The sequence below is a fragment of the Pararge aegeria genome, chromosome 8, assembly GCF_905163445.1.
Source record: "Pararge aegeria chromosome 8, ilParAegt1.1, whole genome shotgun sequence".
NCBI classification, from domain to species: domain Eukaryota; kingdom Metazoa; phylum Arthropoda; class Insecta; order Lepidoptera; family Nymphalidae; genus Pararge; species Pararge aegeria.
The window spans coordinates 18,827,937-18,842,381 of NC_053187.1; the positions used below are offsets into that span (position 1 = coordinate 18,827,937).

General features: G+C 38.8%; 1 protein-coding gene across 1 annotated transcript; it reads right to left on the bottom strand.

Moving 5' to 3' along the window:
- Positions 1-302: 302 nt before the first annotated feature.
- On the bottom strand, positions 303-5,632 carry LOC120626046. The gene is made up of 3 exons (XM_039893326.1): positions 4,993-5,632; positions 4,118-4,510; positions 303-3,847 (listed from the first exon to the last, which is right to left on the bottom strand). Exons 1-3 carry the CDS (start codon positions 5,630-5,632, stop codon positions 303-305), a joined length of 4,578 nt encoding a protein of 1,525 aa, XP_039749260.1.
- Positions 5,633-14,445: the final 8,813 nt, after the last annotated feature.

The window sequence follows — 14,445 nt, forward strand, 5'->3', positions numbered from 1 at the left end:
GATATGGGAGAATAGGAACACCAATGAAATTTTAAATTATTATTTAAGACTTAATTATAACTTGGCGCAACCATCCACCCGCCCTTAAAGGGTCACCTTTAAGAAAAGCTCTCATAAGGTATGAGGTAGAATTGCCTCTTTTAAGAACGCGTATTGCGCATGGGCGTATTTCATATAAGTATGTGTATATTTACGAAAGTATATTAAAAAATATTAATTATTTGTAGAATTATTATAAAAGAGAATAAAGTCTTAACGTATGAGCTACTTAGTACTAAATTATGAAACTATAATTGTTACGCTTATTGCGTCGGAAGAGGGCATAAGCGAACGACCGGACGGACGTAAGTTCTCCCGGAAATTTTAACGGTCGCTACGCGTATGACGCCGTCTTTCGAGGGATGCACTTTCTCTACTACTGCTAGAGGCCAAGCCAGAGGCGGTACGTTGTCATTTATAACTACGACGACAGTTCCCGGCGTAATAGGTACGGAAGGCGTATTCCATTTCAAACGAACTTGCAATCCGTGCAAATATTCCATCCTCCAACGATTCCAAAACGATTGGACCATTTTATCTATTAACGAGTACCTGTCAACCAAGTTAATTTTGTCTGGATTGACATCAGGCGCAGGCAAGGAGAATAGAGGCGCAGTATGTAGGAAGTGACTTGGAGTAAGAGCCGAAGGTTCGGCAGGGTCAGAGCTTAGTATTGTTAGCGGACGCGAATTGAGAAGACATTCGACCTGAATGAGCACAGTGCAAAGTTCCTCATAAGAAAGGAGCTGTTGCCCTATGACCTTGAACAGGATCGTCTTAGTCACCTTGATCATACTTTCCCATGAACCTCCAAAGTGTGGGGAATTGGGACAGATGAATTTCCAAGTTATGCTATTTTCAGCGCATTCCTGCTCTAGCTTCGGGTAATATTCTTCTCTTAGAAATTTATAGAGGTCCCGAAGGTAAGAAGCAGCACCCTGGAAGTTTTTAGCATTGTCGCTATGCAGCACCTGAACAGGACCACGACGTGATAGGAATCTTTTAAACCCGGCGAGGAAACTGGGGGTGCTGAGTGAGGTAGCAACCTCAATGTGCGTAGATCTCGTAGTGAGACACGTGAACAGCACAATATAAGCTTTCTCGCTGTGTACGCCACGGCGGCGTACAGGAATGTATGGTATAGGACCTGCATAATCGCAGCCGGTGAAACTAAAGGCTTTCAACGCTGGACGTGTACGTATATCAGGAAGATCCGCCATCAGCGGAATGGTTGGACGCGGTTTAAATCTAAAGCAAGTATTGCACATATGTACTCTTTGCCTGACAATACGGCGTGCCGACAGAATCCAGTACCTCTGACGAAGCAGGGCCATTAGGAGTTCGGGTCCAGCATGTAAATGTTTAATGTGGTAATAATCAATGATTATATTTACCACGTGGCCATTGCGAGGCAATATAACCGGATGTATTTTTTCAAAGCTAAGTCCAGAGTTGGCGAGACGACCGCCAACGCGGATAAGTCCATCATCAATAAATGGTCTTAGGCGATTAAATGCCGGTGAACATGTTTTATTATTTTTAATAAGAGAATATTCTTCAGCAAAATGCTGATTTTGCAGAGCGCGAAGCATTCTATTCTCTGCGAAATTTAAGTCGTCAGCGGTAACTGCACTAGTGCCGCGACGAGGCAGTAATTTAGCAAATCTACAAATGTATACAATTATACGTAGAAGTTTGCTCCACGAAGAAAAACGGAGAGCAAGCTCGTGTAAGTCGTTCGGGAGTATAGGTTTACACACAGTGTGTATAAGAACCTTCTTCTCGGGTACGTCTTCAATAGACTCTCCCTCTAGAGTTTTGAGTGGCCACTGAGACGGATGCATTGATGCCCATGGTGGACCATGCAGCCACAGAGGGTGTGAGAGAAGCTTCTCAGGAGTTACACCTCTCGATAGAATATCAGCAGAGTTCTCAGTGCCAGGGCAATGATAAAAGTTGTCTGGTGAGATATTCTCAGTTATCTGTACAACGCGATTCGCGACAAAAGTCTGCCATCTATGCGGTGAACTTTTTATCCAATATAGGGCGACTTTGGAATCGAGAAATGCATATGTAGCCTTGATTGGGATACGCTCAGAGTAAGTGTCATGTACTGTACGAAGCAATTTCGACAGTAGGACGCCACCTAATAGTTCGAGACGAGCAATTGAATGAGGTTTCGTCGGCGAAACTTTACTTTTCGCACAAGCAAGACGCACAGTGTTACCAGTAGGGGAGCTAACGTGTAAATAAACGACAGCACCATAGGCTGCGAGACTAGCATCTGATAGTCCCAGGAGAGTGACCTCACAGTCTGTTGTCACGCCCACATGACGCGGTATGTGTAGCTTATTTAGAGCTGGCAACTCATCGCAAAACTGTCTCCACATCTTAATGATGTGTGGTGGAGCTACAGTGTCCCAATCAAGATTTAATTGCCAAAGCATTTTAATTAATATTTTGGCATACACGACTGTGGGAGCAACGAAGCCCATTATGTCCCACAGACGGGCAACAGTCGACAAGATGGAGCGCTTAGTGCATGTCACATCGTCGGGCACAAAAATTTTAAAATAGAAAGCGTCATTTCCAGTATACCAATGCAGACCAAGTATTTTATGGTGCATGGTTTTGTCAAACTCCACTTCAGTCGGAAGTTTGTGGGACGCAGGAAGGTTATCTAAGACCTCGCGAGAATTGCTGTTCCACTTAACTAATTCCCACTGTGCACCCTTAAAAAGATCGATCATCTGCAGCGACACAGTGACTGCCTCTAGTTCGCTTGGAAGCGAGAAAGCTACGTCATCCATATAAAGCGCGGGTAGCACAATGCTATTCGCTCGTGGATATTTTGCGCCGTCGTCATTCACCAGCTGTCTTACCGTGCGCAGTGCATGGAAGGGACTGGAAGTGAGACCGAAACAGACTCGATTGAACTGGTATAGCACAAGAGGGTCTTGTGGATTAAAGCGGTATAAGAAGCATTGATAGCGACGATCAGCTTCGCGCATAACGATTTGTAGAAACTGTTCTCGGCAGTCGGCTGTCATTGCCACTGCATGCAGACGAAAATTCAAAATTATTTTAAAAAGATCTCCCTGTAAATTTTGACCGGAATGTAGCAGATGGTTCAGTGCCTTTCCAGAACTAGAACGACAAGAAGCATCGACGACTAATCTCAGTCTCGTCGAGAGTTTGTCTTCACGTAAAATCCCCGTGTGTGGCATCACGTAAATCGGAACAGGATCTTTAGAATCATATGAAGGCGCGGGAGAAATATAATCTTTCGCGAGATAACCTTTTATGACGTCATCATATGCCGACCTCAATTTATTCGAAGCTTCAAGCTTTCTTTCGAGGCAGATGAAACGTTTCTTAGCTATGTCCAAAGAATTCCCTAGGGAATATAGATCCTCTTTAAATGGCAGCCCGACAACGTATCTGCCCGTATCGGGATCTCGGACAGTAGTCGAAGTGTAGAAGTCTTCGCATTCATTATCATCAGGATTCTGAATGGAAGCGGAAGGAAGTTCTTCAAGTTCCCAGAAACGCTTGACTAAAGAGTCAATAGCAGGAGGCTCTTGAACGAAACAACATGTCAAGGCCGTATGAGTATTTATAGTAGGTATCGTAGGCGCATTGCCCATGAACACCAGACCTAACACCGTGCGCAATGCAACGGGCACCGACGGGTCGCGACGTGACGTATGGACGTCGTCGGGGAGAAGCAAATGTGGAAATAGGGAAGCTCCTATTAAAGCATCAATTTTATCAGGTACGCCGTAACTCGCATCGGCAAGCGGAATACCTTTAAGGTGTGATAGGACTGCCGTATCTATCACAGCCGTAGGTAATTTGTCTGTCACTTTATCAACAACAAGTGGCGAGATATTAAAACTAACGTTATCATCAAAACGCGAATAAAACGTCAAGTCAACCGAGCTGGATTGTACAACCTTCTCAATTCCACCGAACCCCTTCACGATAGTACGTTCTGTGAATTTAGTTTGCAAACCCAAGCGATCACAACATTCTTTTGAGAGGAAATCGGCCTGCGAAGCAGAATCCAACAATATACGTATAACTTGCCGTTCACCATTACAGTCGTAAACAGCAACTTGTGCGGTAGCCAATAAGACAGTAGTTCGCTTGTCTTCCACACGATTCATCAAATTGCTATTATACACCTGCGTAGCGCTTGTAGACGGGCTTACGCGCGTAGCGCACAGTGCTACGTCGGCGCGATCATCCGCTACGGGCGATGACGCGGTAACGGTAGGTGCGTTCGGTGGCGGCATGACGGTATTCAACTGAGGCGCGCGGGAATGTTCCTCGCGTTGGTCAAAGTGCAGCCTTTTGTTATGTTTCTGACCACACGAACAGTGCGGGGAGACTTCACATTGCCCGACTTTATGTTTTATAGACAGGCAGTTCACACAGGCATTCTTCTCCTTGACGCACTTAAAACGTTCTTGAATAATTTATTAAAGTCAACACATTTATATAAATGCGCATGTGTTATATTTCTACATAGACACTTGGACGTAGGCTTATCAACCGTGCTTATATAGGCCTGATACTTCGGCGCATTGCCAGAAGTCCCGTTATTCAAATGTTTTATATTTTTATTATGACGTGTATTAGAAGGGTTTGTGACATTCGTATTCGTACGCTCAAACACCTTCGCGCGTGTTGTGATAAATTCCACAAAGTCGTCGAAAGTAGGTATATTCTTGCCGCATTTAATTTCAAACGCGCGTACACTCTCAGTATCGACCCTTTGTGTAGCTATATGTAGTATGATAAGATCAGCTAGGTTCTCTAACTTTAGGTTTTTTAAAGCGCTTACTGCGCCAGCGAACCGGTCTATGAAATCTTCAAAGTTAGTCGCAGAGGGAGTCTGAAAACCCTTATAGCGAAATAATTCATGTAGGTACGCGGAAGTCAACATACGTTTATCATCGAACCTATTGACGAGTGTTTGTAAAATGAGCTGATAATTCTCAGCACACGGAGAAATTCCAGCGATTGCGCTTTTTGCCTTCCCTGTCAGCTTCGGTAACAGATAAAATAGCTTTTCTGCATCTGTGAGTGATGGATTATTATCTACTACTGACTTAAAGGTCGTATAAAACATCTGAAAAGATTTAATGTCACCATCGAATTCTAATATCGATATGGGAGCTAGCTTCGGCTTGGCTTTTAGCAGCGCGGAGGTCGCATTATGTATTTCTGGTGTCGTATTTAAAGTTGAGCATTTTGTATGAGTTCGTTTGACCCTATTATACAAAGTCTCAAAAGCATACAGACTTTTGTAATCAGGTTTTGCATCTGAATTTAAGTTTAATAAACGTGTATTATAATCGTCTACAATAGACTCGTACTTTAAACGCAATGAATCAATTTGTGAAGATTCGTCTAGAAAATGTTCTCTTTTTTCAACGTTCGTATGAACATCGGGTTCACGAGATAAGTCAAAGACATTTTGCATGATACCGAATATAGCTTCACGTTTAGCAATTAAGATAGACAGTTTAGTATCCTGAATCTCCTTATCACTTTCGCTAGTTTTAGAATCTACTTTAGGAGGCATTTTACTAAAGTGTAAGTGAGACAATTATCTAACAATCACGAAATACCTATATTTTTATGTGAGTATGATAGGTTAATAGCCAATCATATACTGGTAAATTAAGTAGGTCGCGCGGAGTGCGGATAATATGCGCAAGCGCGCTTCGTTCGATATTACGCGTGGTCGGGTTATATCGAATGTTCGATCGACCAGAGGTTCGTATAGACAAATCTCGACCTTATATGCTAGGTCTTACGACTCTTGAGTAAATGTTTCACAACCGAAGGTACTACAATAATTAATAATTGCAAGTTTTAAGATTTGTTTTAATTGTTAATTCAATTTAAATACACTAATATTTATCGAAATATACATAAATATGTGTAGATAATTAGTATGTCTAACTGGGGAAATAGCTAGCTCAATGCTATAATGCCGCTTATGCCAGTATTAAGACAAAGAAAATAGATGACGCAATGACCTATTTTATTTAAAATTATATTATTTCAATTATTAGAGCCTATAGAAGTATTCTAACAAGGAAACTAATGCTTCAATACGTTAATATGAAGGAAATGCTGTAAATATCCGGCTCGACGGAACCAAATAAATATGTATGCGCCAAGTTATATTAAGTTATTTTAAGATTTTTATTTTTGAATGAGTGGACTGTATTTTTTGCGGTAAATTGGTGTACAAAAGAAAGATACAAGGAATCAGAGCACAAGGAAGACAGCACTTACTTGACCTTATTTTTCATGGGTAGGAGCACGCCGTCCGTTGATCCAAATATTCCTCACGAAGTCCTCTCTTCTCGAACACCACCACTTATGTTATATTTCGGCACACACATAAATATAGGAATTATGCTTAAAAGGATCTCATTGAAACTTCTAAGGTATATTATGATATTTTATGGCTTATTTTCAGGCAGCCAGTAAACTCGTATTGCCCGTTACTTTTCGCAATCGGAAAGCAAGTCGTCCGCAAACGTCTTAATCGTTTGCTTCCGTTAATTTAAGTGACAGCTCGGCGTTCTAGTGTTTTTGAGGCGTATGAGGGCGCCAGTCTCTTCACGGAGAATCGTTCAGTGCTGTTTTAGGTTGGATATGGGAGAATAGGAACACCAATGAAATTTTAAATTATTATTTAAGACTTAATTATAACTTGGCGCAACCAAAAATAAACTATTCTTCTGGCTCTTTTTTTCGTGGGTAAACCTCATAAATACCACAACGGCACGTGGTAGCACGCTGGTTATATCGGCCAAAACGGGAAAGCACTGTGGTCATGTCGGTCTTACCACGCTTTTGAAACCAGTCACATGGTGGCCTGGTGTCGGAAACACTTTCGCACACATCCGCATTTTTTTTTTCGTGGTGAAATCCTCATGGATACCACCGCACCACGGAGAGGCACAGTGGTTATGTCGGACTCGTACCGGCTAAAACGCGACCCAGCTAGTGGCGCCCGCCGTGACAGACCCTCCTCTGAGACCCTGTGACTCTACAAATCGCCGAAGGTGCACGGAACGAACATAGGGTGCACCTTCCAACCCGAGGACTTATCTCCAACCGGTGACGGATTCCCCGCATCCGTCACCCGGAGGTCATATATTCATCTGACCTATCCCAACCAGTGATACGTTGATAGGCTTACAAATGAAAAAACAAAGGTTGGAACCGTTTTTTTTCCAACTACCACTTAGCCCTTGATTGTCAACAATGTCACACTCATATGATGCTCACTCGTATGTCTAGTGCGCATAATCCATAATGATGATTGTAATAAATGGTGTGAATTGTTCATCATCCTGGTGGTGGATGATGTCGAAACGTAACATAAGTAATAGTACGTAATTGTTTTACTACGTATACTACTAGCACCAGTGACACACGCGACTACAAGTGGGATAACAGCACAGTAATTACAACAATGTCGCACTCATATGATGCTCACTCGTATGTCTAGTGGGCATAAACCATAATGATGATTATAATATTATTCTTTAAGAGGGTGTGAACTGTTCATTCAGAGAATTCGTGGGAAAGATCTTTTGATACATATTGCTTGCGTTATTTTAACGAATTAATTGATTAATTTTTGACGGCCGATTGGCGCAGTTTGCAGCGACCCTGCTTTCTGAGTCCAAGGCCGTGGGTTCGATTCCCAGTACTGGAAAATGTTTGTGTGATGAGCGTGAATGTTTTTCGTTATCTGGGTGTTTATACGTATATTACTATTTATTTATGTATATTATTCATATAAATATTCATCATCTTAGTACCCATAACACAAGCTACGCTTACATTGGGACTAGGTGGCGATGTGTGTATTGTCGTAGTATATTTATATTTTATTTATATTTTAACGTTTGAATCTTAACTAGTAACTGTAAAAGTGCTGGGTGGACTATGGTTATTTTCTATTTTCTATGACAACAAGAAAATGGCAATAAAAATAATTTAAATTATTATTATTTTTTTACTATATCAAGTAAGTAGAGTAAGTTATATTAAGTAAGCAGAGTAAGTTAGAAATAAGATATGTTAGCGACACTCATTCGATATGGATACGATAACCCATGTGGGTTATCGTATCCAAAAGCAATGTTTTGATATAAATCAATGTGTTACAAAAATTTTATTTTTAGTCTATTAAGAATAAGTCGATTTATTTTTTACGGAGCGGACTGCCACGACTTGCTTCGATCTTGCACCGACGGCAAACTCCAGGTTCCATTCAGTCGCACGAAATACTATAGTAACTCTTTTACGGTTAATTGTGTCAGACTCTGGAATTCCCTGCCTGCTGACATACGTAAGGCTCAATCCCTAAATGTATTCAAGAAGCGTTTGGAAAACCATTTCTTATCTATGTAATATTATAGTATGTAGTATATTGCTTAAATATGTATATACTTATATATATTATGTATAATATGTATGTAGTATTAGAATTTATGAGTAAGTAGTTTATTAAAATTATTTTGTATATATATATATATATTTTTTATACTTAAATTGCTGCACCAACCCGTTCCTTCGTTTTTTTTTTCCTAACGTCAAAGGTTGTCTGGAAGAGATCGCTTTAGTGATAAGACCGCCTTTGCACGCTCTATTTTATTTCTTATTATTTTAAGTTTCTTCTGTATTTGTGTTTAATTTATATAAAATGTGTGTGTGCAATAAAGACTTAAAACAAACAAACAATAAGTGGTGAAACAAATAAAGATTAAAAAATTCCATGAGCATTGGATTAAACAACTGTTTACTTTACACATTTGAAAAACTCTTGTAAAAAAGGCTAGCCCGATAAATGAGACTAAAACGATAGTCAATGTTTCGATAATATGTACTAAAAATCCTTAACAATGCATGCACGGTAGATAAAAAAATATATGTTATAATTCGGATTTAAATTATCAAGGAGCCAATGATTTATAATCACAGTATTAGCTTAGACAAAAATGCCCGTGGGAGTAAATTTAAACCTAATCTGTATTAATATACCAACACTTCAAGTAAGTGATATTCTGCTTTTTTATTAGTACGTTGCGACTAAAACCCTAAAAATGACACGCGTTAACTCAAGTGGGATGAAATAACAATCCACATGCTTAACAAATGATATGGCCAGTGAGTGTAGAGCATTATAATTTTTTTTTTGTGTTTTGAGAGGATCGCACATTTTTGTCAAATATCGTGAGAATTATAAAATCATACCGTCATTGTGGGAATACCTTTGTTTTTATTATTATTTTATTAATAAACTTAGGTTTTATTAATAAACTTTCAATGTAAGTTTTTTTAGATCGTTAAGGTAAAATTTGTATTAAAATACAGATCAGAATACATACAATGTCATACGAAGCATGTGTGTGTGTCATGTGTCATTGGAAGCAGCTTGCTCTATGCTACTGCTACCATCTACTGCGATCGCCACAACGTATGCCCAGCGTCGTGAGTATGGGTAAACCCTCCCGTTGAGAGAGGCCTTTAGTCCAGCATTGGACTGTTAAAGGCTATTTATGAAACTTGTAATAATATCAAGTTCAAAATTCTAATTTAAAATTTCTTTATTTACGTAGGCCTATAACAGGCACTTATGAAGCGTTCATACATATATAAATAAATAAATATACTACGACAATACACATCACACATCGCCACGTAGCCCCAAAGTAAGCGTAGCTTGTGTTATGGGTACTAAGATGACTGATGAATATTTTTATGAATTATATATTCATAAATACTTAGAAAATACATATAAACACCCAGACACTGAAAAACACTTATGCTCACCACACAAACATTTTCCAGTTGTGGGAATTAAACCCACGGCCTTGGACTCATAAAGCAGGGTCGCTGCCCACTGCGCCATATATGTTTACATAATTGTAAGCGAATGGTGATAACTTCGTTCGCCAACTTAAACCTAAAGCTAGGAGGGTTGCAAACGTGCCCTGGTCTAAGAAGAGCCCACAACAGACTTAGCCGGGTAAATTTTTTTATCACCATCTCACAGTAAATTATATAATAACTAGCTGTTGCCCGTGACTTCGTCTGCGTTTGATTTTGTTTTTAAAGTATTCAGTATCGTTAAGCCTTAAATGAGTATAGTAGTATATATATATATAACATGTGACTGTCAATTAATTAAAGACAAATAATTTGCAATAAAATAAAATTGCGACTATAATTAAAGATCTAAGCTATCCTATCTCTTAAGTTGGAGCAGACTGCTCACGGTGTGCCAATTTAATTTAAAATCAGTTAAGTAGTTTAGGAGTCCATCGCGGACAAACATCGTGACAGGAGATTTATATATATTAAGATAATATCATAACATGAAATATGCCGTAGCTCCGCACTGGGACAGCGTGGTACACTGCAGGCCGAATCCTTGTCATACTGAAATGAGACCCGTGTCCTTTAGTGTGCCGGTAATAGAAGTACGTTGTGATAAATCCCTATCCCTACTAAAATAATAATATATTATAAATGTGAATGTAAGTTTGTTTGTTACGCTTTCACGCAAAAACTACTAAACCGATCATCACGAAACTTTGTACACATATTCCTGAAGGTATTAGAATTAATATAGCATAGTATATATGCTTTTTATCCCGAAATTAAGCTCAGTTCTCTTGAGAGGGGACGAAAGTGTTCGACGTTTTTACACCAGGCTTAGCTATCCAAAATACATAAAGTGCTGCCAAATTTATGAAGACATGTCTTTCGAATAAAAACAATAGCGGACGAAGTCGCGGGCAACAGCTAGTCTAATATAATAGAAGTAGAGCTATTTGTGGCTATCTGTGGTGAAATACTAACGCCATGTTTATTTCTACCGCCAAGGAGTATTGTTGTTTTTTGCTTTATAATTCCAGGTGCATGAAGCTTAACCTAGCCTAGTGGGTGAGGCTTCGGTTCGGATTATTATTTTGGAGACCGAGTTCGAGCCCAGGCACGCGCCACTAACGTTCCGGAGTTATGTGCGTTTTTAATTTAAGCAATTTAAATATCACTTGCATTAAACGGCGAAGGAGCACTCTCAGACATGCAGGTTTCCTCGCCATAACGTTCTCAAGGGCGTATGAAGTCTACCAATCCGCATTTGGCCAGCGTGGTAGACTACGTAAATCTCATTCTCATTCTCATTCTGCGAAGAGACCCGTGCCAGGGCACGGGTCTCACTACTAGGTAGTGGGCCGGTAATTGGTTGATATGATGATAAGGTTTAACACATACGCCTCAGGTTATTGCACACAAGGTGGCACTTCATAGGACGAGTTCCTTGCATGCCCTACGAAGTGTTGCTCTGTTTATTCCCGTTGGTTTTTTTACCAAACATCCATCTGCTTGATCCATTTATTATAACTATAAAAAAAACTGTTAAAAATTGTGTTTACTCAATAGAGGTGTATGATAACTACTTGTAACCTCTAGCCCCAAACACGTGTTGGGCAGGCGTAAGTCGCGTGTCGGTCGCATGTCGCCACTTTTCCACTAAATAAACTAATAATTGTGTTGATTAGTTAGTTTATAAGTCGCTATTGTAATTCTATTGGTAGAAATAAGTTACAAAATTTTGTGAGCTAGAAAAAAATTTCAAAGTATAATTATAAAATCATATCAAGAAACAACGAGGGTGATCTCTCCGTTAAGATATGTCTTTGGATTGTGATGAACCATAAATTTTGGGTGTTTAATTTGCAACCAAAATTAGAAGCGTAATACAGCAAGACTATCAGTTAATGCTATTATTATAAATTGCGGAAAAGTCTGGTTGTTTGTCACGTAAGTTTGCCTGAACCACTGCCCTTGTAGTATTGAAAAAAAAACAGCTTGCATCCTGGAAACTTTTCATCACGGGAAAACGAAAACCAACTACTTAGTGTTAAATAACATTTGGTTGAATGGCTTATGCTACCTCTTTTTTCTATCATGACCATATTAAGAACTTCATAAAGTTATGATTTATTATTTTGAAATACCTTTATAAAGTTTGTCATCATAATATCGACTCATTACCGGCCCACTGCAGGGCATAGGTAAACTGCAACCCCGGTTTCTATGTGGGGGTTTCCCCCCACCGGGGTTTAGGCCGTAGTCTACACTGCAGTTCTGGCCAAGTACAGAGTGGTAGACTTCCCTCATCTTGGTAAATACTATGAAGAACTCGAAGGCATACATGTTTCCTAACGATGTTTTCCTTCACCGTTTTAGCAAGTGATATTTAAATTGCTAAAATAGTTGTATAAAGTTTCATACCTATTTAATTATTCAAATATGTAGTTAGCTATTTAATATAACATTTTGATTATTGTTATTGTAAAGCTATTGAAACATTTGGTGCACTCCACCCCGGTACTCAAGGTTGATTGAAAACCGGCCGCTGTGTGTATGTTTGTAAAGATAATAAGCTACGCCATCGAAGTTAAGCACGCATCTGCACTTATTTCGGCAGGCAGTTCGAGTGGGCGTACCGAGCTTTGCAAATGTTGCATTACTTACAATTGCCCAAATGTTTGCTCGCTTGTTTGTCTTGCCGTAAATAATATTTTTTTAATTACCCTACAGTTACAAATTGTATTGATCTCGTTTTTAGGAAGACTATTCGATCTTCAGCACGAAACTATAATGTTTGAGAGCCTTATGCGTTTTACCAAACTAATATTACGACTTTTATATTATTCTTTATCTCTGTTATACTTATAACTTATATTATGTTTGTAAGCAAATAAATATAACGGTGAAGGAAAACAACGGCCTGCTTTCACGTGGTGGACGACCAAAAAAATTTAAAAAAACGCAACCCTGATTGATGTGACAGCCCAAAACAGAGAATCCTGGCGCAGAAAGACAAGAAGAGCTGACCCCAAATGATGGGATTAGGCTAGGGCAAAGAAGAAGAAAGAAGGGGAAGGAAAACATCGTGAGAAAACCTCCATGCCTTAGAGTTTTTCATAATGTTTTTAAAGGTGTGTGAAGTTTACCAATCTGCACTTGGCCAACGCTGCGTTGTGGACTACCACCTAAACTCATCTCAATCTAAAAGGATACCTATGTATAGTGGTAATGTGCTTATAATGCTTGCCTTATAAACTAAAGCAGGAAATAAACGCTAAAAACATAAAGGAGAAACTTAAGACATTTTTCTTTCAAACTAATAAATGTAATAAAACTTCCAGTGTAAAGTTTACTCAAACGATAAAGTGCGATATGTGAAACGCGATTATTATTTTTAATTTTTTTTTAGAACTACCGGTCACATTTTGTATGTAGCTTTAAAATACTTTACTTATAATTCCGAGCGCTGAACGATGAATACGGATAAACCCGATTGGGTTTTTGTTACGCCGTAACAGATATTATGTTAACATAAAAATTTTTCATTAAATAAATAAAATAATGATGAATGATGATAAACCTATAGTGGCCAACCCAACATGTACATTGTAAGTAAAATAAATACAATAGTAATTGAATGCTTAAGTAAAGATAGTATAAAAACAGAAACCATTCAAATGCAAAACATTTGGTTTTCCCTACGATTTAATTCAAGCTGATACTTAAATATTTTCCGAGAGTTTTGGGTAACTATGCAACAAAAGAATACGAGAATTTGTATTTACCATCAAAGATCTCAGTTATACTCTCTCAATAATACTAGTTTTTAGTTTTCATTTCAAATTAAAAAATTGAAAATTCAGAATTTCGTTTTCAAAATTCATTTATTTAATGTAGGCCCAGTATATAAGCACTTTTGTCCAGTCTGTTTTAGTGACTCTACCACCGGTTCGGAAGGCATTTTGTTAGAATTCCTCATTCCCTTTCAATGTTACTAGTCAAGCCGTTTTCATTTGATACTTTTATTAAGAGAGTTGTGAAAAGATGTAATTTGCCATTTTTTGGCCGCGGCTATCTTAGAACGATTTTTACCAAACATATTTAAGAAGATTCCCGACTAAATCACCAAGAAAATTTAAATTGGTTCATCCGTTGGGAAAATACCATGCCACACACAGCAGATGCACACACACTCACGCACACTGACACATCAAAATGATTATATATAACACGCCGTAAATTATCGTCGGGATCAAAAATCATTGATGGCGTTTCATTTGACAGCAATGTCCTCTCTAAACGAAATTCATAGTAGCTATAATTTCAAGTTGGAGAACGTAGTTATCACCATTACCTCACAATTTTGTAAGCATACTATATTTATGAACGCTTCATAAGTGCTTGTGATGGGCCTAAATGAATAATGAATTTTTTAATTTAATTTAATTTATCTCTGGTCCAACATGCAATCCACGCGTA

Coding starts and splice junctions, on each gene's coding strand:
- LOC120626046 (XM_039893326.1), bottom strand. CDS start 5,632: ATGCCTCCTAAAGTAGATTCTAAAACTAGCGAAAGTGATAAGGAGATT. Junction 4,511..4,992: donor CAATAGGTTCGATGATAAAC/GTATGTTGACTT, acceptor AAATTATTCAAG/AACGTTTTAAGTGCGTCAAG. Junction 3,848..4,117: donor TGGTGAACGGCAAGTTATAC/GTATATTGTTGG, acceptor CACACCTTAAAG/GTATTCCGCTTGCCGATGCG.